This window comes from Homalodisca vitripennis, chromosome 2 (genome assembly GCF_021130785.1).
Source record: "Homalodisca vitripennis isolate AUS2020 chromosome 2, UT_GWSS_2.1, whole genome shotgun sequence".
NCBI classification, from domain to species: domain Eukaryota; kingdom Metazoa; phylum Arthropoda; class Insecta; order Hemiptera; family Cicadellidae; genus Homalodisca; species Homalodisca vitripennis.
This window is the reverse complement of record NC_060208.1, coordinates 107,927,546-107,952,279: the sequence shown is the minus strand read 5'-3', so window position 1 is coordinate 107,952,279 and position 24,734 is coordinate 107,927,546. Positions and strand designations below refer to the sequence as shown.

The window sequence follows — 24,734 nt, the reverse complement described above, 5'->3', positions numbered from 1 at the left end:
AAATAACTGAATTACCAGTAAATAAATTTCTTGTCATAAGCAAGTAAATCAAATAAAATAGAAAAAAAATAGTTTATGTCATGTGATAATGTTCACATTATGTCAGCCCACTAATACAAATATCGTAATCTTGGGCCTTACCAACATATTTTATTACTTCTTATGATAGAATATTTATATTGTTTAAAGTATCAAATTTTGTTAATAAATCTGTATGATTTTCAGGCAGTACCTATAGAAGAGTACCTCAAAGGTCCTCAAATGCTGGTAATTAATTTATTTATCATTTAGATTTTTAAGTTAAATTTTTCATACATTGTAAGTATTTTCTGTATTTAAATACTCATTTTGCTGTTCATTGACTCAGTATATTATATAAGATATTCTTGTTTAACAATTTTATCATTAACACGGTTCAAATGTTACTAATGTAATATAACTTGGTGTGCAAATTTTGTTTTGTTTATTTTAGAAAGGAAGAGGAAGGGAGAATTATAACCCTGTGTTCATCAATCCTAAAAAGGTAATTTTTGCTATTTGTTTTAATCAGAAATCAAAAGTTTTATTGGCTATTAAGTACTCCAAAGATTACAATATTCTTCGTCAAAATAACATTATTTTTTAATATTTATTGTTGTTTCAGTATTGTGACTAACAATGTTTAATTTTAGAACATTCAACATTAAGGAAACAAACAAACCACAATTAGTTAAGTAAAGTCATAAAAATTATAAAATACAAATTTGAGGTTATAAGAAAGGTTGACTTAAGACATGCATTAAGATAACATTATTTGGCTAAAATGATATATTCTGCAACTTTTGCATCTAGTGGTCTTTTTTTTTCTTGCTCATGTATTTCCTATCATATGGGATAAATTGGAGTCTATCCCAATAGAAGTTTTTTGTCCTAGTGAACAGGAAAATGCAGATAAAAAACCAAAACTATGCCAGATCCTTCTGACCTTCTGTAACAAACAACATCATTTTCATACAGCTTTCTCATTCATTATCATTGTTTACTGGACAAAGTTCTTGGTGAATATCTACAGCTTTTGTTTTATTTTATACACACAGAAGAAGAATTGTAATTTAACAGATTTTTGATAATAGCAACCAACCGCAGTACCAGAATTTACTTTTAACAGCCCTCTTACTAATAACTATAGGTAAATCACTTACAAAAAGATACCAGGCGATTTTAGTTCATGCAGGGTGGGGTAAATAACCCTCCACTGCTGTGATGCAGCCCTCTCCCAGTATCCCCACCATAGCTGTATCCCCTGAACAGGCCACTGCCACTGCATGGCTAACCTCATACTAAAACGCAAGCTCACTGTATATGTCTATGGCTACATTAGTCTGCTCAAATAATATTTTACGCTTCGACTGTGACACTTGTATATGCCTACACACAAAAATACAATATAGTTACAGAATAGGTAAGTAGCTGCAGCGAAAACAAAACAACGTAAGCAAGACACAATCCACACACCTAAATAATAATATAAAACAGAGACGAGGAGATGCTTATCCCACTCCTAACTACTGGAGGGTAGTCCCTCCTGTGCGTGGCTTCTCAGATATTTGCGTCTACAAAGATTTCATTGCGAGTGGTTTATTTATAATTGTGTAGTCTTATCCAAAGTTAAAAATTAAAGATAGGTAATGATTTTAAATTATGTAACCTGAAAATTGTATTAGATTTTAAAAATATATTATTTCACTAATGTGTATAAGTAAAATCTGTCTTTTTCAGATGTTCCATGTGAAAACCAACAAGTTTAAAGTAAGAATTTATTTAAGAACGTTATAAGTACTTAATGGTAGTAATTTAGTATTTTTGAAGTATAAGAATTATCTTTAATTAGTAATACAAAACTGAACATTTGATTAACCAGTACAAAATAGTGCTCACTTCCTAATTGAATATATGGAAAACATGTTGACTTTAAACATTTGTACTTTACCACTTTTTCATTATAAAATGTATTTTGCAATAAAAAAATAGATATACTTTTTTGGGAAAAAGAAACGAAGAAAAAGTAGTGTTTTTAACCCAATTAAAGATGTACCAATATAAACCTAATCAAATTTGAATGCTGTATAGACTTCTTAAATAGGCATTATTTACATATATTGATCAAAATATAAAGAATTACATGTATTTTGACATGTCTATAAAAATGAAAATGTCTTTTACGTTCGTATAGTTTTTGACAATTTCCCTGTTCAAATATGAATGTATTGTGCAATGAAGATTGTTATAACTATGACAAAAGTATTAGAAATGTTAAAAGTTTAAATAAAGCCTATGTTTATTTATTATAATTTTATGAATATCAATTAAATGTATTCATCCTACTGAATCTAAAATGCTTTTAGTTTTAAAAATCCAACACTGTTGCTAAGCAACAAAAACTGTGCAAAAATTGAAAAACACTCAAATATTTGTAATATGCTTGAATGCATATTAATGCATTATGTTTTTTCTGGATTTTTGGCTTCATCAGTTGTTAAAATTATAAAGTCCTGGTTACTTTATCCTCAAAAACGTTAAATAGAATAAACTTGTTTTAAATTGCTTACAAATAGGGTATCAAATTAAAGGCATTTCCTTACCAATTAGGAAAATTTGATTTAAAAAAAACAATTAAAGATACCAGAGTCTCAAAATTCAAAAGTATTTCTAATATTATATTGAGAATATATTTTAGAATATACACACATCAAAATTTAGACATGTGGTTAAGGAATCACAAAAAATTTGATGCCCAAATCAATATATATGGTAAAGAACTTGGAAAAGTCAAACCTAATAAACATTCAAGCTTATTATTACCTGAGAGTTCAGATCAGCCAAAAATACAAAGTAACTTTGGTGAGATCTTCTTTGGTGCCATTTATATTTTTGAGATGGTTAAAAATACATATATAACATAACTGGTAGTTGAATTCTGAATTGTAACAATGAATATTCCTATATATTCTGTATATCAAGATTGTTTACATAATTTAGACATTGTGTTTAAAAGATATATTCTGGTCCAATAAGGAATTTTAGGACAGATGGTATTCCGAAATACAACTTATCTGTTTTAGTCAATGATAGGGTATATAATGTTTGTAAATTTGTTTTTTCCAGTAGTTAAAATAAATATTTTTATGTTGAGTTACATAATTTTATTGGAATGGAATAAAATTCAAAAGTATTTGTGTGGAGCTCTGAAGTTACAAGGAGTGTGACTTAGATTGAGATATTTCAAATGTGGATCCATGCATTCAGTAAATACTAGAAATTAAATTCATTGATATGTTTTATGAGTGTTCTCCTATTTTAGTCCAAACACTGTTGAAAACATTTATAAAAGTGGTCAACGTTTTTTAGGATCTCAGTGAGGAGCACTTCATTGCCAAGCGCGAGGTAAGTACCAAGTCATATTGGTGTTACATGTTATTAGATAGAAAGACAACAATTTTATCAATGCACACATTTTTGGAAAAATTGCAGAGTAATATCCTTTGTATAACATTATAAAGCATAGTTCATTATTTTCAATGTTGCCTGATGTGAATACCAGTGTAACCAGCTTTTATATTCAACTCATTAGACAGGAACTGGTCCTTATACATAACAAGGCTCATATGTTTCAAAAATTACACAATTAAACTCATTGAACAAGATTGTAAAGTTATAGTTTTCTAGGGTAAATTTGTAATTTGTTTAGTTGAATACTTGACAGGATTACAAGAAATCATTATTAAATAGGTTTGATATTGGTTTATGCTATTTTCAAACCAATTAATCTTCGACATGTAGCAACTTATCCTCTTCTTGTTATACTATGCTATTATTAATCAATTTTATGACTTCGTTCTAGAATATCAATTAGCTGTAATTCACAAGTTATTAAATCTCAGTTTCGCTTTCAGATTGAGAGGCTTGAGCACCCATTTCTGATTCCAAACAAGGGAATTCAGTATATAAGTAATAAATTTGACAATTTCCACTCAATATTATTATTGTGACTACAACAGATTTTCTAGTGCACATTCTGTCTTATTAGACTACATAACATAGCTCAGGATAGAGCCACAGTGAATGTATTAATAACATGTATTTTAGCTAAACAGTTATTGAACAGTTTAACACATTGACTGTGACAGACTTCCTAATGTGCCTGCTGTCTTATTAGACTACTTAAAATAGCCCAGGATAGAGCCTTAGTAAAGCTGTTAAAGCATCCACTTCACAAAGAAATCACAGATCTTAAATATAGATTTTTATAGGAATGGTTGTATGTGTATTAAGAGTGTTGTGCTTTGAAATCCTGCATGATGGAATAAATGCAAAATAAATATTCAAATGAAAGCCTAAAATTTAATTTTTCAAATCATAAACGAAGATATTAATGCTAACTGAGGTATCCATAAAATTACCAAATACAGTGGAATTTATATTTATCGATCCTTAATTTATCAAATTCATTAATAAATCAAAGTTTTGTCATTCTCCTTGATGTGCCTTTTACTTCAATGCTAAATTTACCTCTATATATCAAAGATTTAATGTAAATAACCTCAATATATAGAATTTTCACCTTTAATTTTGCCTGCTGTTAGCCTCTATATATTGAAGTTTCAGTTTTATCAGCACAAAGAACCGCAGTACAGTACCATATTTTTCATTTCGAGAATTGAAACCCCTACCACCTCCTTTGTTTTCTGTTGATGCCAGTGGTGAACCACCACTCCACCCTCAATTTTGTTTGGACGTTACCATGATTCAAACAAATTTAAGTTAACTCAGTGAATTGTGCGCATTAGATTTTCAACTGTGCTAGTATTTTTTGTAACGGTACGATAGCAAACATATTGTATTTATATGACTTTTTCAATTATTATTATGTTCCCATTTATACTGTAATATTGTATGTTAGATTAAAAGTAATAAATTAAAATTTATTTACAATAATTGTTATAATTCCGTACTATACATTTCCCGATAAAGTATTCATAATCAAGCATACATTATTGCTGTAGTTCTTGTGAACCTCTTTTTATCAAAGTGACTGATTCAACCTTGATGTAATGAATAGTAAAGCAACAAATGTAAACCTCTAATTATCAAAGTCTGCCCAAAACATTCTCGATATATCAAACCTCATCATATCAAAATTCTCAACATATCAAAGTTTTGTTTTTTTCCCACGAGGTGCAATATATCGAGTTTCCACTGTAGTGTATTCAATATTTAAAATAAAGAGGGAAGAGAAGGCTGCAGAGTATCATTCTGTCTTATTCCTGTAGACTTATAGTTTATAGTACTTTTCACTGATGTCTAATTATGTGTTAGGTTCAGAGAAAAGCATTCAACAATCCATTTCTCCCTCAGAATGTAAGTACAAATTTAAAATTTAATACTTATACTTTCAATATTCATTGAGTCAAGGTGTCCTAACATCAGGCCTATTGTTATAATTTGTCGTAATGAACAAGTGCTTAGAGGTGCAAGATATTTGAGGTTTGTAACCTTAGTAAATTGAATGGCTGTGGCTGGAGTCAAACCTGTCATATCCAGCCTAATATGGCGACAAGGTACATTAAATTTAAAATCTTAAACTTTATATTTAAACTAATCCTCAAATTTTTTTATTATTGAGGTTATTTATAAACAGAAAAATATAATTAAAAAATTTGTATGTTAAATAGATGTGTATTTTAGAAAAAGTGAAACATTCAGTAAAGCGTACTATTTAAAATTCTTTATTAGTGAATAAGGATTTGAAAAAGGTATCCTGTTTGTATAAACAAAACTAGACAATTCATGTAGCCTAAATACCGGGTTAGACATTTAAAGTTCAGTATCTAACTTTTAAACTTTAAATCTAACAGTAAACTTTAAAGTCTTGTTTACTAAATCATTTAAACTTCCTGGACTGGTTATCTTTAAGATACAAAAATACTTTAAAATAAATCAATTTAAAATTAAATATGGCTAAACAGAGTTTATTGGTTCTTTCTTGATAACTATTCTTTGTATAAATATTTATGAAATTTCAAACTGTGATATCCTAAATTAATTTTTTTATTGGTATGTTATTTTTTATACACACACACATAAAGCATATAATTTTTGTTGTAAGAAACTCTTTGTTTTCTTGTGTTTCAGAACTTCAAGAGTAAACAACAGCAAGACTTGCTTAATGGATACAAGCGAGATGTAGGTTCTAAATTTAACTATCTCTTAGTAATAGTAACAAAATTACTATCTTATTTTTAAATGTTTCTCTAACTGCAATCATTTTACAGAACAACTCAACTCTTTAACATGAATTAAGTAAATACTAATTACCAAACAACATAATGAATACAAACTTTAGTATACTCTTAAAAAAAAGCTATGATAACACACTTATTCTAACCTATATTTTAACAATGTGCTTTGTGACCTTTTATTCAAATTGTTCTCCTTTAAGGTGTTTACATTTGACAAAAATGCCTTTGTACAACTTTGAAAAAATTGTAGAAATTTATCTTCTTATGTATAGTTTTACTTAAGAAATTTAATTTGGTTAACTTGTTTGGTGACACGTAGAGTTTAAAACTCTATTCTAAAAGGAGAAAGAGACAAACCCATGCAAACGCATCGAAAAAATGTTTTTGTTTTAAACTTCTACAATTTTTAAAAAATGATCAAATAAAATCTTTAGCAAAATAGATAATTCCAGCCTGAGTTACAACACAACACATATGGTACTAATAGAATAACAGAACAATCTATATTTTTAAATGTTAGGTTTTACTAAAAAATACTTCAATGATACTATTCTTGATATATTTCAAATGATAGTCAAAATAATATTTATTATTAATGATTTAACATTGGTATGTGTTATGATGCTCCTACTGGTTGTAGTAAAACATGAATTAAAAGTATTAACTTTATCAGCCAGTTCGAACTTGATTGCATCACCTGTTTTATCAGTGAAATAAGAATAATAATAATAGAATAATAGAATAATAGAATAATAAGAATAGGAGGCAGTAGAACATTTTCAGTTAATTTGAAAATTCTGTCATGTCTCATCTAGAGTTTTCCTTATTGGTATAATTATATAGATTCTGCCAATCTTATATTATTTGGATGGATAAATCATGATGTTTACCATGGCTTTAACTTTCCTTCACAGACTATTATATAATTTATAATGAACACCAAAAGTGTATATCTTTTGCTAATAAAGTTTTACTGTCCAAACAAATTTGCCCTTGTTGCTCAAGAAGGTCATTCTATTATTTTTTTAACACTTTTCGAGAGGAATATACTATCAATAATTCAAGCAAAACTAGACTAATTAAAATAACTTAAATAGTGTTTAAAAGATTTTTTTAATGGACTAAAAATAATAAATAGTTTTTCCTATATTAAAAAATATTCATAATTATATTCAGATTGCATTATTCATATTCACGTTCTTGAAACAAAACATTGTAATCAATAATTCAAGCAAAACTAGACTAATTAAAATAACTTAAATAGTGTTTAAAAGATTTTTTTAATGGACTAAAAATAATAAATAGTTTTTCCTATATTAAAAAATATTCATAATTATATTCAGATTGCATTATTCATATTCACGTTCTTGAAACAAAACATTGTAATGGTTAATTATTTAGTTTATTAGTATTAGTTAGTATTAGTATTAGTTATTAGTATTAATTATTTAGTATTAGTTATTTTTGTATTAAAAACAAAAACAAAAATAAATCTTAAATATTATGTTATTTATGTAAATTTTCTTGATTTCAGCCGCTGTATAACAAAAAATACGAGGGTGTAAGTAACTTCATATTATTGTATTGTATATCACGATATTTTTTTTTGTAAAATAAGTGTTTTTCTATGAACAATATGTTTATTTATTTGCATGTTTATGTGACAATTTATAGCAAGCTATATCTAATAATAATTTAATGTATTGTATCATATTTATTTATAAACATGATAAATTTGTAGCAATTGCAAATAGAAAAATGAAATTAGAGAAATATTTTTAAGTGAACAGTGCTTATTTTTTGATATTTTAAAAACTAAAAACTGTTAGATAATACTAAAAAAAGGCATCCCCAACTTAAAATATTTTAATTATACCTCTAACCCTTTTTTGATCAGGTTTTTGAACTCCATTTAAACCAAGAATGTATATAAATGTTCAAACAACGCTTAGTTTTTGTAAAAATATTAACAGAAAGATATACTCGTAAAAATATGTATATTTTTCTTAATTGCAACGAAGTGTACATCTTCATTAACTTTTAGCTTTCAATCTACATAATTTAATTATATTTTTTTGTAATAATACTATCTTTTTGTTCTTTTTATTGAAAATAATTCTTAAAGTCTTTCAAGTACTTAAATGGGAGTAATCAAAAAATTGTGTAAGGCTTAAGGCATATATAATAAACTTATCTCTGTACTCAATGGACAAATTTTACAAAACTCAAAATACTATTTCAATATTTTAGCTAAGGTTTTCTATAAATTAAAATTTTGATTGGTGTTATAATATGTTAGTTTTTAGCATTGTAGATGCTATTCATTGAATGTATGTATAATTTATCAATAAAGAGTTTTTGACTTTGACTAAATAATAAATTTTAAAATCAATTTCAGATGTTCGCTGGAAAATACTCTAATGCCGTTAACTATGTAAGTGCACATATAAATTAATTAATGTTTTTATTTCAATGTAAGGATTTGTTTAGCCAAAACCTATTCTTCTGCAGTTTAATATGTTTAGATTTCTCACTGATGCCAGACAGTGAGAAGAGAGTGTATGGTATACAATATTAGCATTCTAGCCATTAATTTTGTTAGCAAAATTCTTACAGATGTTCCAGGTTGAGCAAACCCCATTCAAAAAACGGCATAACAAATTTAGCAGTATTCAAGAACATAACCAGCATTCTTTGAGATTTTTTACTTGGATTTTATAAAACTGATCAGCATTCAAAGTTTCAATACATTTGGGTTTTGGCTGCTTAGATAAATTACCATTAGTATTCTCTGAGGAAGCTAGAGTATATGAATTGGTAGAACAACATGATTTCCAGTCTCCAGATGCTGCACGGGTCCCACATCCCACTTGTGTGAACTTCTGTACATTCCGAGTACTCACTTCTCATTATCCTATTTTTACGAGCTTTTCTATTTATATTGCTGGAAATATAAAAAGACAAACATAATACAAAACAAGGCAACCTTGTAACAACACAGCCATTCATCATGTTTTATCACAAACCACTCTCAGTTGAAAAAGAATATCTTTACTTTAAAACTGTCGGCTACAGAATGAGCATATCAGCTGTTCCTCACAGTTTATTAGAGTTTCCAATGACATTAGCCATTTTAAAAAGTAGTACAGCCGACCTAACCTCCCTGGCAATAACGTCAGACACAGTTTACGGCTATGTAATAATAGATGACTGGCTTATTTCACTACTGGAAGACTAAGTCAAAGCTTTTTTATGAACAAGATTATCAAGATATGTAATAGAATCACAAATTACAATGTCATCCTGTTTGAGAAACTTTTCAATAGGAAAATTTTATCAGAGAGTAAAACAGATAATTCTGGAGCCAGATCTTCAGATGTTGGTAAACATGTTATTTGTCAAGACACTTCAGCTTATTATTCCACATCTTGGCTCATATGTAACTGGGCCAATAGCGCAGTGTAGCGGTACAGTGGTTAGATAACCAAATCATGCAACATCGAGCTAGATTGCTGCTTGGATGGGTGACCGCTGAGCAATCATGTCCTCACAAGCAGCCCACCTGCCCAGCCGTTGGTGGTTCATCAGTATGATGCAACAATGCACAGAAGTCAACTGCACAACCCTTCCACTAACTCTTGTGCATTGTCAAGCTCTGAGGCCATTATGAGTTGATCTAACAACAACACATAAATATGGCTACTACAATTGATTCTACCACCAAGTGCAAATTGTTATTATGTTTATGTTAAAGTGTGGTTGTGTGTCACCCGTATGTTTGTTATTTGGCACTGTTAAGCAATGTAGAACATTTTTATTGCTTTTCCACTGTTTTTTACTTTTAGTATTTTTACTGCTTAACTATGACTTTCAGTAAATAGGATAATATACTTTCTGATGAAATACGTGAACGTATGTACAATGTGAGTTAAGGTAAATATAATGAAGAGATATTGCAATCTGATGATGATGATATTTTTTGTGAGGCTGAAGACTATGCATATGATACTGTTATTAGTGATATATTGAACAATCCGTGAATCTTGTCAAAATGAGCAGAACATGAACAATGATAATACACATACAGAAAAATACAGTTCCTTTTACGGAGTTCGGGATGAACCTTATCAGACAGATGTTTGAAACTTAATACAATCTAAAAGAGAAAAGAATCATACCAACTGTAATAGTACCAATCGGCAACAAGCATCCTCTGTGCCTGTCAGACTGCCACTTTCTACGTCCATTCCCAAATCATGAAGGACAATACCAGAAAGTCCAGAAACTATGTTATGTGTGTTTAAACACAAATACTAAAGAGAAAAAATGAAAAGATATACAGAACAAGTGTCCAGACTGCAATGTTGCTTTCTGTGTATATCCATGCTTTTCAGAATTTCACACCAATAAACATTTTCGAACATTTTTTACGTTGTGTGCTCTTTAAACATGTATTACACAAAATGTATACCCGTATTAGAAGTATTGATGTTGTAACTCAATAAACTTGTTTTAATATAATTTTTGAAAAAATTTTTACTCCTGAGCGTATATTTCATGTATCAATACTACTCCTGTGAGAAGTGCTGGTGGTGATATACCGGTACTCCTAAAAGGGTTAAAGACAAATCAGAGGTTTGCCATTAGTGAGTAGTCTGATAAATCTCCAGAAATTTTAAGATCATCCCTTTACATTATCATAATGGAACATCTAGTCTACAAGAAACTTTGTGTTTTGTGAGTTACAAAGATTATCATTTCTTAATCATTATGAAGCTGATGGAGAAGAGTTTTTAAGAAAGATTGTAACAGGAGATGATATGACGTGTGAGTTCTGCCTGATACCTCATAAACAGAACAACAGTCACAAAAATAGATGCATATGCAACAAATAGAAAAATTCAAAAATGCCTTTAACAAGAACAATATTATAGCTAACATGTTTTGGGACTAAAAAGTTGTTTTTTTTCTGGAATTTTTACAATTTTAGAAATTTACACTTCATTATTTTCATTAATTAATTTTTTGTAATACATTATAGGTTGGAAAAACATCCCTGTATTTGGCAAATTTGATTTTGCTCTTCACCAGTAGTACTTAAATGAAACAGACCATTGGCACAAAGTTTTATTGGTACTACAGTTGTTTGTGCGATTTTTTCTCATGGATTAGCCTTTCCGGGTTCTCAGAAAAAATGGTTGGACTCTTATCTAATGGTAGCTTTTTAGAAATTCTTGAGGTATTGGCTGATATGATGACTTTTTAAAAGCCATGTACACAATTATGACAATCCTAGCCAGGGAAAGGCAAGGTATTTGTCAAAAACAGTGAGCAATAATTTATTGATTAATAACAAAATTGTTTAGCCAATTGTTAAGGAGAAAGCAAATTCTATTCAATAAGTGTTAATGCAACCCCCGAAAACTCGCCATGACCAGTTTACTTTTATTGCTCGCTATGTCTTAGGTAACTGCTATCCAGTAGACAAATTTATTTTGTTTTTGAGGATGAAAATCAACACTGATACTGGTAGAACAGGTTTTAAAAACTCTTTCATCATTAGACATTTGCTATTGATGATAAAGACAACTCTTTCATAAGAAAAATATATCATAGAAGTATTCAGAGCTACAAGATAAAACTAAGTTGAATTTGATGAGCACACATGGAGCTACCTGCTATCTTCAAACAACTAAACTGTTTACGTTTGTATAAGAGTTATACATGTATTTCAATGTATCGACATCAAGCGGCTAGTAAGTGAAATTGTGATAAAATTCAGTATCATCAAGAAAAACTGTTGCCTTAGAGATTTAATACAAGATATGATAAAAAGAGGCAGGCAAGATAGTTTTACTATGTTACTATTGGGAAACCCACACTTGACTAGTTTCAATGCATATTCAGAAACATTATCAAACATGACCTTAATTAAGGAAGTTTCATCAAATAAAGCAAGAAACTAATGTGAGGTGACTTTTATTATTTATTTTTCTAGTAAACAAATATTTTTTAGTTTATTCATAATATAATGTATTTTCTCTTAATGTGTTTCAAATTCAATAAAAATGTATTTTTAAATTTCCAAATTTATTTCTTTTTTTACTTTTTGGTAGAAACATTTTATAAAAGTTATAAACAAGTTTTTTTGGGGGATGCAGAATTCTTTGGGCTGAGAGTCCCAGGAAAAAGATCTGCCACGACTCTGCACCATTCCTTGAAGTATTGAATTACCCTCACAGTTCTCTTTGGGTGATATTTATTGTAACCGTACCAGTAATGTCGTTCAATAGTTAGACCTGTTTTATTAAAAAGTTTTTGTTTTACAGCCTAAAGAAGAACTTGAGGACCCGATAATGAGAATGTATGTAAGTAGAACTAGATTACACAAAACCTGTTACATAATATCTAACACATTAATTCTTATTTTTGTTTTGCTTATACTTAATATATAGAGCAGTATTAATACCTAAATCTATTTTACTTATTGACATAATTATACAAGGTTATATGCAATGGATGTGTACAAATATAAAGTATAATTTAATTATGTTTCAATAATTATTATTGATAAAAAAAACCTTATTTTAGTTATAAGTTACCAGTAACACATAGTGTGATAGGTAAATCTTATTCCATTAAGTACAAGCAAACCTTTTATATATATATATATATATATATATATATATATATATATATATATATATACATATATACAGTGGATTCCCGCTAATCCGAACATGTGTAATCCGAACATCGGTTAAGGTCGGTCCAGGAGGAATTATTTATAACGATAATGAACAGTTACATAAAAAATGAAAATGGGTGCATCATTTCGTACATAAACAAAGAAAACTTTAATTAAATAGACATACAGCATTTTATTAAGACAAATTGTGTACGGTACAGTACATAAATAATGAAGTTAAATACAGTACAAAATTGAAACTTATAGGTTAAGTATGAGTTAAATTACTGTATTAAGAAGTGAAATCAAACAAAAATTGGACGTACAGTACTGATATTATTATTGAGTACAATATTAATTGTTAAAAGACATAAATTCAGTTATTGTCTTCTGTCTAGTTATTGAAGAGAGTCTACTGGATGACGCGTAGTTTCGTACAACTATTGAACGCGTGGACCCGTACAATATCCAGAACACACACACATTGCTTAACAATAGAACTCTCACACTAAATACGGTAAATGTGCTTAGTATTCCCAACACGTTTATTTGTCAAGAAATACAATGCAACAGTCAGAAAACATGTTTTAATAAACAATGTTGATAATTCTATAACAAAATAGACCCATCTCAAGTTTAAAACCGTATTTTTCTGTAATTCTGGCTAATCCGAACAATCACATAATCCGAATAGGGCTCGGTCCCAATTAGGTCGGATTAACGGGACTCTACTGTATATACACTGATATATATGTATCAGTGTAAACATTGTGTATGATCAGCTGCGTCCACGAAAGAACGAATATCCACCTCTAGTTGTGTTGTAGCCAACCTCATGAGATGTAGTAGAGACACATCAGAAGTTTGCTTCTATTGTGGTTTTTTTATGAACACACTTTCACATAAATAGGTACTTCCAAACATTGATGACATTTTTATTAAAAAATCTCTCAGTTTGGTAAATCTCTCTTTGGGAAGTATCTGAAAAACTCATGAGCCCTTTATTGCCTTGTCATTAGAAACATGCCAGCTTGCATATTAAAGTTGTAGTTCAGGTGGTTGGTATTCAATTTGTAGCTCCAAGAGAATTATTATAAAGCAGTAGAAGTAGACTATTTTTGGGTATTTTAGTTTAGTGGATTCTAGTATTGAACTCATCAATTACTTCTTGGATTTGAGAACTACAGCTTGAAACATCATTATCTTTAAATTCTTGAGCTAAGTGAAGAGAGATAGGAAAGTGTATCAAGTTCTTGTTTTCTAATGATTGTTTGAACACTTCTAGCTTACTGTGAAACCCATCAATGATGCTTAGCAAATCAGATATAGTTTGATTTTTCCTTGAAGAGTTTAGTTTAAAATGTTAAGTTAATTGGTCAAGTCTGTTAGAAAAGCTAATTGAACCAAAAATTCTGAATATTCAAACTTCTTTTCTTGTTCAGTGATGTCAGATGGCAATATTTATTAAGGAATGCAGGGATGTCTTTTCTTATAGCAAAGCATCGTTCCTTGCACTTTCCTGCACTCTACCACCTTACACGGTTGCATAATACCAAATCTCCATACTCAGCCTCTGTTTCTTGTAAAAACTATTTAAGTTTTCTGTGTAAAATGGCTTGTTTTCCACCTCTTATCTCATTTTTAATTTTAATTACAAGTTTTAAAACTTGATCCTGCTTGATGGATGTTTTGCATTTATGCAAAAGCTTTAGCTTTCTGGTGAATAATACAGTGGATTGTCAGACAAGTTACTCCATTCTCTCTAACCAACCCTACTAATCCAGATTTTTGATCTTCCATTACTGGTACTCTATCTGTAACAATGACTGAACATTTACTAAAACCTCTAATTCTGTTAACTGCTTTCTTTAAATCCTCATAAATGTCTTTTCCTTTCTTGTTCCATGAAGAGAACACAAATCAAATAGTTCCTCCTTAGCAGAAAAGTCTTCTAAGGTAGTACATACAAATATTAAGAACTGACTGACACCTGTTTGATCAGTACTTTTATCCACGCAGAGTGAAAAATATAACCTTTTATAACTTGATCTAGCAAAGAGATATAATACTTGTACTTGTGCTCACCCATTTCAACAACTCTTCTTTATATGGTTTGATGTAAAAGTGCCACTGAGTAAACATCTTTTTTGAATCCTGAAAAGCTTTTGCCTTCTCAATAGCACATTTTCTAATTAAACTACCATCAATAAAAGGTTTTATGCCCTGGCCAGCTCAAGAGATATGGCATAAGATGCAAACAAAGAATAAATTTGGGAATGCAATATTTTACTAAACATACCAGTTTGTTGTTTAGGCTTCTTCTTCAAATCTGTAACTAAAGTACTCCAACTTTCATCTGTATATTTGGAATACTTATTTTAATGTGTTGTTTAGTAATGTCTTCTCATATTATGTTCCTTAAGCACCGAAACAAATACTGCAAACTTGCATGCAAACCAAATACTGCAGTTTTCAATTATTGTTAACAATCAAGTAATCACTTTTCCAACTATCCTTGTAACTCCTGTTTTCACAATAAATTTTAAGTTTTATTGATTTCCTACTAATTTTTGTACCAGAATTTATTCTTCAACTCATTGCCAATGTACAGGTATTTCTATTAAATTTTAAACAAAATGTTCATAGATCTCATATACTGCAACAAAAGTTCATATACTTTTGTAAAAGGATTAATAAGGTCAAAAATTCTTGACTTAAATGCTTGTTTTGAAAGGAACAATAATACGAGGGTTATTAGAAAAATAAGGTTCCCATGAATTTTAAAATAGACAGCTCTATATTTCTACTTAGTGTTATAAATCAATTTAAAACTTAAAAGTTAAGCTATTTTTCCACATAATCACCGTTTATGTCCAAACACTTTTGTAGACGATGCTCCAACTTTTCTATCCCCATGTTGTAGAATTTTGCCGCCAATCCTTTGAGGAATCGAGTAACCTCTTCCTTGACTTCTCATTTATATTTAAATCACTCAAAAATCAAATTTTGAACTAGTGATCAGTATAAATATTACTAGTGTATATTTGGAAATATTCAACTATTGTACTACATTACTGATGGAACTAATTGTAAATCGGCTCAATAAACTCAGTAAATCGACCTTGAAGATGAAACTCTCATTTGGAACTGATTGATTATTCAACCAAAGATTTAAAACTGACAGTGACCTTCATAAATATTCCCACTATACCAATAGAAATATTTTAAGGTTGTATCGCATTAATAAAAAGGATTATGAAATATTCATTTATTTAATTATCTACTAAAAGTTTTAACTATTTGTGAGGCATCAATTGTATACTAGAGATGTCTCATTGAGCTAAGATGTTTTGAATGTGTTTCAGATACCTGACGGTCTGGATCCCAACCCTTTCATAGTCGGACGACATAAAGTAAGTAGAAAGCTAGAAGCACTTGTTGCTTTGTCAGATACACTAAGTATTAAAATATGATCGATATATGGTTGCCAGAGAAATAGGCAGACCCAACACCAAACACACAAGACAAAAACTCAATGTCTCGACGTTGTACTCTTGAGAGAGTCAGCCAGCCTAAGTAAATAGATAAATATTTCTTGGCCACTTTTGAAACATGTAATTTAAACCATTCAACACAGGTATTCCATTTAGAACATTAATATCAACCACATAAGTTGGTTTGCAAATCTTATTAATCAAGGTTCCTAGTCTTTTTCTTCAGTAATCCTTGTCCTGTTTGACAACATTGTGATAAAGAATGTAGCTATGATCATGTTATTTGTAAAGAATTCTAGAGCAATTGAAAACTAGTAGTTAGTACCGTAACATTTTTGTGGACTCGCTTGATGATTCCATCCAAAATAATGATTGCAAAGTTTGTGAAACCTTTTGTTTCAATAGGCCACGTCCGAAAAATAAAACAATATTGGAAATGAGTTGTTTTTACTAATTGCTAGTTTTATGCCCAAATTAGGTTGTACTTCCTCTAGGTTGCACTTAATCTGTAAACTACAAGTGCTTGCATGACTTTAATACCCATAGATATAAATGTATTTTTAATTGCATATTTAACTTTCAGGTCTTCGAATTATGTGTTTACAATGTCTTTCAATTTCATCATTAATTACATGCTAAAAAGTATATATTTCTATAAATAAATTAATATATTTTATATATTAACAGTTTTTTAAAGATAATCATTCTATATAAAATTAAAGAACACAAAGTTTCCTACAAAACGCCTAACTTTTATTTTGATGAGCAGTATGGGCACTGCACTGAAGAACAGCAATCATTTGGTTCTTCTGCAAAAATTAAAAACAATTAACTCCATCACCATCATCTACATGGTATGAACAAAAACCATTATACCACATGAAATTAAATTAAATTTCCTTCCAAAAGTGTTTGCAATATTTAATTTTCCTCTTACGGTAGATAGGATAAAGTAGAATTTACAGAAAATGCCTTATGCACCCTACAGGCTAAACAAGTTCTACCATATTAGCACTATACTTTTGATGAAGAGTACATTGAAATTTATAAGTAAGTACATATATGTATATTATGATATGAGTGAAAATAAATTTTGAGGTTGGACCATCACTCTGAGTAAGTTTTCATTCTGTAAAACAATGGCTGCATTAGTTTGAGAACATGGCTGGGGGAGAAATACGCTGTTTGTAAAGTATTCATGTATGGAGAAATATGTAATGACATTTGCCTTGTTATTTTTACCATCTGTTTTTGATTATCGGTGGTACAGGATATGTTTCTTGGACATTAGAACGTACAGATGAAGGTTCTTGGGCCAATGAAAGTCCAGGAAAATGGCTAGAAGTTGTGTATGGCCCTATAGATGTCTAGTGGAGATGTTGCTGTTCTACAATTGAAAAATTTTAATATAATGTAGACCACTCCATGTAAAATAACAAGGCGTATGCCGTAACGTACGTCTCCAATAGCCCCATTGTGTATCACTTTGAAAGAAATGAAGGCCAGATGATACCAAACATGGTTAATATCAATAATGAAAATTAGTGTAAATGTTATTCATAACTTAATGACAATAAGTTTTTAATCATTACACTTCAGTTTGAAAATTTTATTATTTGCTGTTGATTATTTATACTTTAAATTTTGCTCCTAAAGTTTTATGTATACTTTATAATGCTGTATGTCGTACTTTACATTTTTTTATATCTTAACTTAGAATACTTGTTTTTAATAAAGTGGCATGTCATCTGTATTTACTTTTAAATGGTGTTAAGTGACAACATGTAAAAGTAAAAGTCCTTAACCATTTAAACTCTTATTAAAGAGCTTTTGTTATTCTAGGTGTGTAGGACTCAGGATGGAAAGCAGACAGGACAACGTGATAAACGGGAGGTAAGGATCTCTCTTGTAAAACTTGAGGATGACCCAGACTAAAGCTTCATTGGGCGGAGCTCATGTAGTACATATTCCAACCACTAGAATTTAACGAGGTTAACAGTTAAAAGTCAGTGGCATATCCATCTAATGTGGCACGGTAATGTTTTTCTAAATCTAGCTTTTCCTTTACCTTTTTTTGTTCTTTTAATTAAGTAAACAGCTCCTAATGGCCTGGAAACTTTCAAAGTCTGAGAGATACTCTCATTTGGAGTGAAATAACATCTCACCAAAATACATATGCACACCTCACCCCACCATTTTAATAACTTTCAAAAATAATTATCTTGGATCTGATTACTATAGTTCCAAAAGTCATCATGTTTTTGATGCTGCTTGTTGTTGAGGAGACCCAAATATTTTTCTAACCTCATTTGATCGAAAATTGTACCAGCTCTTTGGTATATAAAGATTCACTTGTAGAATTCATATCATTACATTTGCCTAATTTTCACATGTGTGATAAAAACTGTGATAGCTCCAGTCCATGGCAGATGTTTGAGTTCATCAGGTTTCTGTGCTCCTCATATAAAAACAATACAGTGCAATGTTACAGTCTTTCTTCAGGTGACTTTTCACACCACACTCTCTTTCATAGAGTTAAGGCCCTTAAAAATTCTTGGTAATAAACTACTCCAAATTCATCTACAAAATGGATAACATTGTACTTATTCAGTTGTACTATCTTAATTCCAAGTCATTGCTACCACGTTTGGTCCAATTGAACTCACCTTACCATTATTTTCTTCATTTTTACCTACAGTTGCACTAACATCTTTGTTATTTCCTACCTATACATCAGCAACAAATCTAATCTCATTTTTGCAAGGATAAGATTCAAGACCCCATGCTATCAGAGTTAGCCTCAGATCCAAAGATCTCTTCAGAAAGCAAAACTTTCCCTTCTAGAGATCTGATCAAAAATGTCATTATTTTTTCGTAATCTCCTTCCTCAACTCTTCATCTTCCTGCACTGGTTCAACTATCCAAGCAGAAGCACATATTTTTATCTTCCATGGGGATAGCTCTATATCCTGCACTTAAATTTAAAAGGTTGTTTGCTCCTTTCTTAGTTATATTTATTCATTAGATCTAGGGTTTCTACTAAGGCTGTTATATTCTCTTATTTCTTGAGTATGGCACAGCATATAGGCCTTAGGCATCATGAAAGTGAAAGTTCATAATTGTGAGATTATAATTCAGAGGTAACAAGCTTCAATATTAAATTTCATCACATACAATCCATCAAGCTATTCAACATGGTCATCTGGGTTAAAAATGGAGAGAACCACTTTCCTAAAGTCATCTTTACTATTTATGCAACTTTATGAAAACGGGTATGCCTACTTGTATATGCATCTTTTTCTGTAACATTCTCTTAATTGCTGTCTTCAGTATTTCATGGGTGTCATATCAGTAAAAGAAATTATTAGGAGCGAACTGTTTGGTACTTACATCAGCAATGCTGTCGATCACTAGAAGAAAGCTTCACACCCTTTATTAAATCCATGATTCAATATAGGTAAAAATACAGAGAACTGTTTGACCCTACCTGATATATTTTAGAGTTTTCAGTTCTTAAGTTTAGGATACATTTTAGGAATTGTGTTTTATTCTCAAAAACTGAATATAAAGTTAGATTTTTAAATTTGGTTCTATTTGCTCAGACACCCTTTTGTTATATCTATTGTGACAAATTTTAATTCTAAAATAAAGATATTTCTCAAATCTACGAAATTTAGAAAATACCTATGTTGTGTGTATTTTGTGAATATTCAAAATAAATTTTATAAATGTTAGTTTCAATTATCTTTGAGGTGGCTACATAAACATGTATAAAAACCAAGAACATAACTAGTGAACTTTAAAAATTTGATGAAATGGTCACATCAAAGAGATTTGTACAAAACATATAATATTTGGTTGGTGTTTAACTACATTTAGGGATTGAGGGATTTAGACATTTATCCACAAGCAGTAATCTTTTAGTAGACATAGCAATTTGTTTCAAGAATGTAATTTTAAAAATGGAAATATTTTAACAATAACAATAATTGTTGTATTTTACAGACAAAAAAAAATGGGCTGATGAATGCAGCTAGGGAAAGGGTAAGCTTAGCCTGATCTCTCATCTCCTAATTAAATAAATTGTTACAGTTATTTTATATCAATCAGTAATTTAATTACGAGTGTTTATTTAAAATTACAACCAATTACAACAAATACATGACTGATTACTATACTACTATAATAAATATACAAGTTACCTCCAATGTAATATTAAACTATTACAAACTAGAATTTTGATAGCAAAGTTATAGTTATTAGATTTTACATTATTCTTTAATTATGTCATCTGATTTTCTACGAAGCAATTTCTGATTTGTTATTGAAAATGTTAATACTAATTTGATAATTCTTATTTCATCAAGCATTTTATTGTATATATTAGGCTCAAGCTACATTCTATATAATACTCAGAAAAAGATTCCAAATATTTTAGCCAATGTTGTACTTAATATGTTAGCATTTCTTACAACACATATAACACACATAGGGTATATTGCACATGGGTGGGGGGAGTTGGTTATAATATGCCTATGGTTATATCATACTTTGATAAAACCCTCAATTTTACATCTCGTCAGTTCCAGTACGGTACTGCACAATGTATGAGTTTTGGATTTTCAAACTTCATGAAGTGCGTTTCACTAATATTTTTTTGCATGTTAGAAAACTGCACATATTTTTACAGCTATAAAGTTTTTAATACAACATTTTAATAACAAAAGCTTCCTTTTGAAAAAAAAGCAAACATCAGTATTGAAAAATTGAGAAAAGAAAGAAAATATGCATGATGAACAGAAAACCGATATAATGGAGAATCAAAGGACCTGATAGAACTTTGAAGGGTGGTCTATCAAGTCTTCACGGTATTTCCTTAAGGAGTTACTTTTATAACTTTGCTTCTGTTTGATCCAAAAATCACACACAGACAGACAAACAATGACATAAACTTGTACTTGTATACTTGAATACTTGTAGTGGTTGTTTGACAAAAAAACTTAGAGAAAACGTTATTGAAAACTGTTTTTTGGATAAGTTTTAATTTATAATGTGATTGCCACTGTAACTTGCTCTTCTTTGTCTTCAAAAAATACTAGAGTGTTATAAATTTATATTTTTTAAATTCATTCTTATAATTTACAAAAAAGATTTGAGAAATGAGAAGAGAAATGAGAAAGTTTATTGTCTTTAAACATAAAATGTGCAATCGACAAAGTCATTCTATGCTAAAGCTTAAATCCTACTATTATATATTGTGTACATTAACAAACTTGTCTAGCGGGCTTAGTCAATGTTACAGGTAACAATTATTACATTCTTTCATCAACCAGGCTTAGCTCTAATTTAGCTAAAATTTAAAAATTTAACAACGATATAACAGAAAAATTTACAAAAGGATAAATTGTAATAGATAAATTATTAACAATTAAATAAATAAACAGGGGGTACTACACTAATTTTAAAATCTTAAGGTACTAATATCACAGGCCAAATAACTTTGTACAGAGTAAAACGCTTTATCTTTGAGCCAATGTTCTAAAACTGCTTTAAATCTTTTTAATGTTACATGCCATGCCTCTTGAGGCAGTTTATTGAACATCTTTAATTTCATAATACAGTGACTACTTCTAGTTTTTTCTAATTTTATTGGTAACATTTCTATCATATGGTTTTTCCTAGTAGGATATCTGTGAACTTCTTGTCTAACCCTGAGTGTTTTTAGATATTCTTTAACATCAACCAAGCAACAGTAAATGTATAGGCTAGGTAGAGTCATTATCTGTAGTCCTTTAAAAAGAGGCTCACAGGACTCTCTTTCTGGGACATTTTTTATTACCCTTAGGGCTCTCTTTTGCCATATGAAAACCTTTTGAGAACCACAGCTATTACCCCATAGTGTAATGCCATATCTAAGATGAGAATGGAAAAAGGCATAATAGGTAGTAATTAGCATATTCGTTGTCACAGAATTCAAAAGCTTACGTAAAAGAAATGTGACTCTAGATAATTTTTTGCATAACTCTTGAATGTGTTGGTCCCAGCTCAATCTACTATCTAGGTGAAGTCCCAACAGTTTTACAGGCTTTACATCTTTATAAATATAGTGAGTCAAGGAAAAAATAATTTTTTCTGTTTTGTTACTATTTACAACAAGGTTGTTTGCTTCAAACCATTCTAATGCAGTTTCTATGGCTTGTGTTTCGTCCTCAAGCAGTGTATCCAAACTTTTATTCCAGCTCAAAAGTGTAGTATCATCAGCGTATAAAACTGATGGGCAAGGTAAATTAAAAGCTATGTCATTCATTGATATGATGAATAAAAATGGTCCAAGGACAGATCCTTGGGGGACTCCTGCATTCACACCTTTAAAACTTGATTTTTCTTGGCCCTGGACCACCAAGGAATTGAATGTAATTACTGTAATTTATTGTTTGTATAATGGATTGTGTGGTATATTCATATATTCATTTCAAGACATTTGCTGACAACTAGAATCTGAGGACTCAAGTTCTGGCTTGAAGGTTCACTCTGTTGGTTTGCTATATATTCAGTTGTGTCATCAGCATATTGGAATCAGATTTGTCAATTAATCGCTCAGACCGTATGAGGCTTTGACACAAATAGTCAAATGCTTTTTGAAACATCTGAAATAGTTTCGATAATATAATATTTTTTATAAAGGTTATTTCTTATCACTTAAATAAAAGGAAAACAAATGTTCTCTTTGTAATTTATCCAAAATTCTTGAAGGTTACATACAGTGTTTTTCACACAATCAAAATCCTCAGACAGGTTTCAGAGAACACTAGCAGCTCCTAAGGCTGGTCCCACATTGTCAATACACTGTTGATGGAAACACTAATAGCTTTGTCTGTGCATATTGAATCATAAACCAGTATTACATTCAATTTATAATTTTGTTGTAAAAAGTTTTTAAATAACCTTGAAAAAGGTGACTATAAGGCGATTGCACAATTGCTTGACAGGTCATATACAAGGTCTGGGTGGAAGGAAAAACAGACTAAGGCTGAAAAAAAATGTTTACTTACAAAATATTAAAAATTTTATATTATACCCTTCAATGTAATTCTGATATTTTAGTTTACATTGGTAATAGTCTTTTTTATAGCGGCATAGAAGATTTGGAGCCTTCAAATTATTGTATCATGTGATCTTAAGTCCTTTGGTAAACATCTGGACATCCAGACATTTAGAGAATTGCCAAGAAATACTAATCTCTGGGTAAACGGATAAATTTTTAATTTTATTTTTGCATTATTAACTTTTTAGTCAAATTGATCATATTTAGTACTAATCTAATTACGACAAAAATTTAAATTAAGAATATACTATACATAATTATATAGGATCTAGTTATTTCTCTTTATTTTTGTTTGGCGGCATTCCCACCCAAGCAGCTGTTATACAGTTGTGAGATTTTTAAATAAGAATTATTAAATATTTGTGAGACCATTTTGTCAACACTTCAAAGACAAAAATAAATTGAATAGTTTCTACACCCTCATTATTACATAAACGCTGTTTGTTTATCTTTCCATTCCAGTAAGCTATAAAAGCCCCGTTTCTATGTAATGCCCTATGTGTTAAAATAATGCGACAAGTATATTTAGTATCCAATTCTATTTAGTATTCAAAATAAAAAATCTTCTACTGAGAGGGTTTACAGTAATCTGTTATTTTTAAGTGACTACTTCTTTTGGTGGGCTATGGATGTATGTTTTGCATAGAATAAAAGCTTTTCTTTTGTGTTAAAGACCACCACGCATGCTTTCAAAGTAGAATGGTAGCTTTACCAAAACATAAACATCTGATCTGTCATAAAGTTACTGATAGTATGGTGAACATAGTAAAATTATAAAGTATTTAACTTAAATCACAAATACAAAAAGTAAAGTAATATTTCAAAAATTCGGAACATTCTCTATTCGTTAAATTATGGACTACAATATCAGAAACTAAACTGTAGTTAAATGTTGAGAAAGTAAAGTTAAAAGAGTTATGTTTAAGGATTTCCATTATTTGAATTCAAAACTTTTAAGGATTAATGACAGATAATAATCATTATAATGAACATTAAATTATAATGGTGACCATCTGTGATATCCTATTATCTGTTTGTAGTTTACCCTCCCACAGATTTAATAGTCTAACAAAATAGAGAAGCTATAAAAGATGTATAAAATGACCATCACTAAAATAGCTTCTTTCTAAACATTTATTATTTTGATAATATCTGTCACACTAACCAGT

At 29.8% G+C, this 24,734-nt stretch overlaps 1 protein-coding gene across 4 annotated transcripts in view; it reads left to right on the top strand.

The window, feature by feature from the left end:
• The window catches only part of LOC124354539, a 151,904-nt gene that overhangs the window by 99,416 nt on the left and 27,754 nt on the right, over window positions 1-24,734 (top strand). For 3 of the 4 annotated variants that reach the window (XM_046805074.1, XM_046805072.1, XM_046805075.1), the window contains exons 43-54: window positions 226-267; window positions 473-523; window positions 1,759-1,788; window positions 3,388-3,423; window positions 5,356-5,397; window positions 6,172-6,222; window positions 7,813-7,839; window positions 8,677-8,712; window positions 12,608-12,646; window positions 16,332-16,379; window positions 18,303-18,353; window positions 20,466-20,504. In XM_046805074.1, the coding sequence (XP_046661030.1) occupies window positions 226-267; window positions 473-523; window positions 1,759-1,788; window positions 3,388-3,423; window positions 5,356-5,397; window positions 6,172-6,222; window positions 7,813-7,839; window positions 8,677-8,712; window positions 12,608-12,646; window positions 16,332-16,379; window positions 18,303-18,353; window positions 20,466-20,504 (492 nt within the window). The remainder of the gene's footprint in view (window positions 1-225; window positions 268-472; window positions 524-1,758; window positions 1,789-3,387; window positions 3,424-5,355; window positions 5,398-6,171; window positions 6,223-7,812; window positions 7,840-8,676; window positions 8,713-12,607; window positions 12,647-16,331; window positions 16,380-18,302; window positions 18,354-20,465; window positions 20,505-24,734) is intronic. The other variant, XM_046805073.1, reaches the window with a different exon arrangement.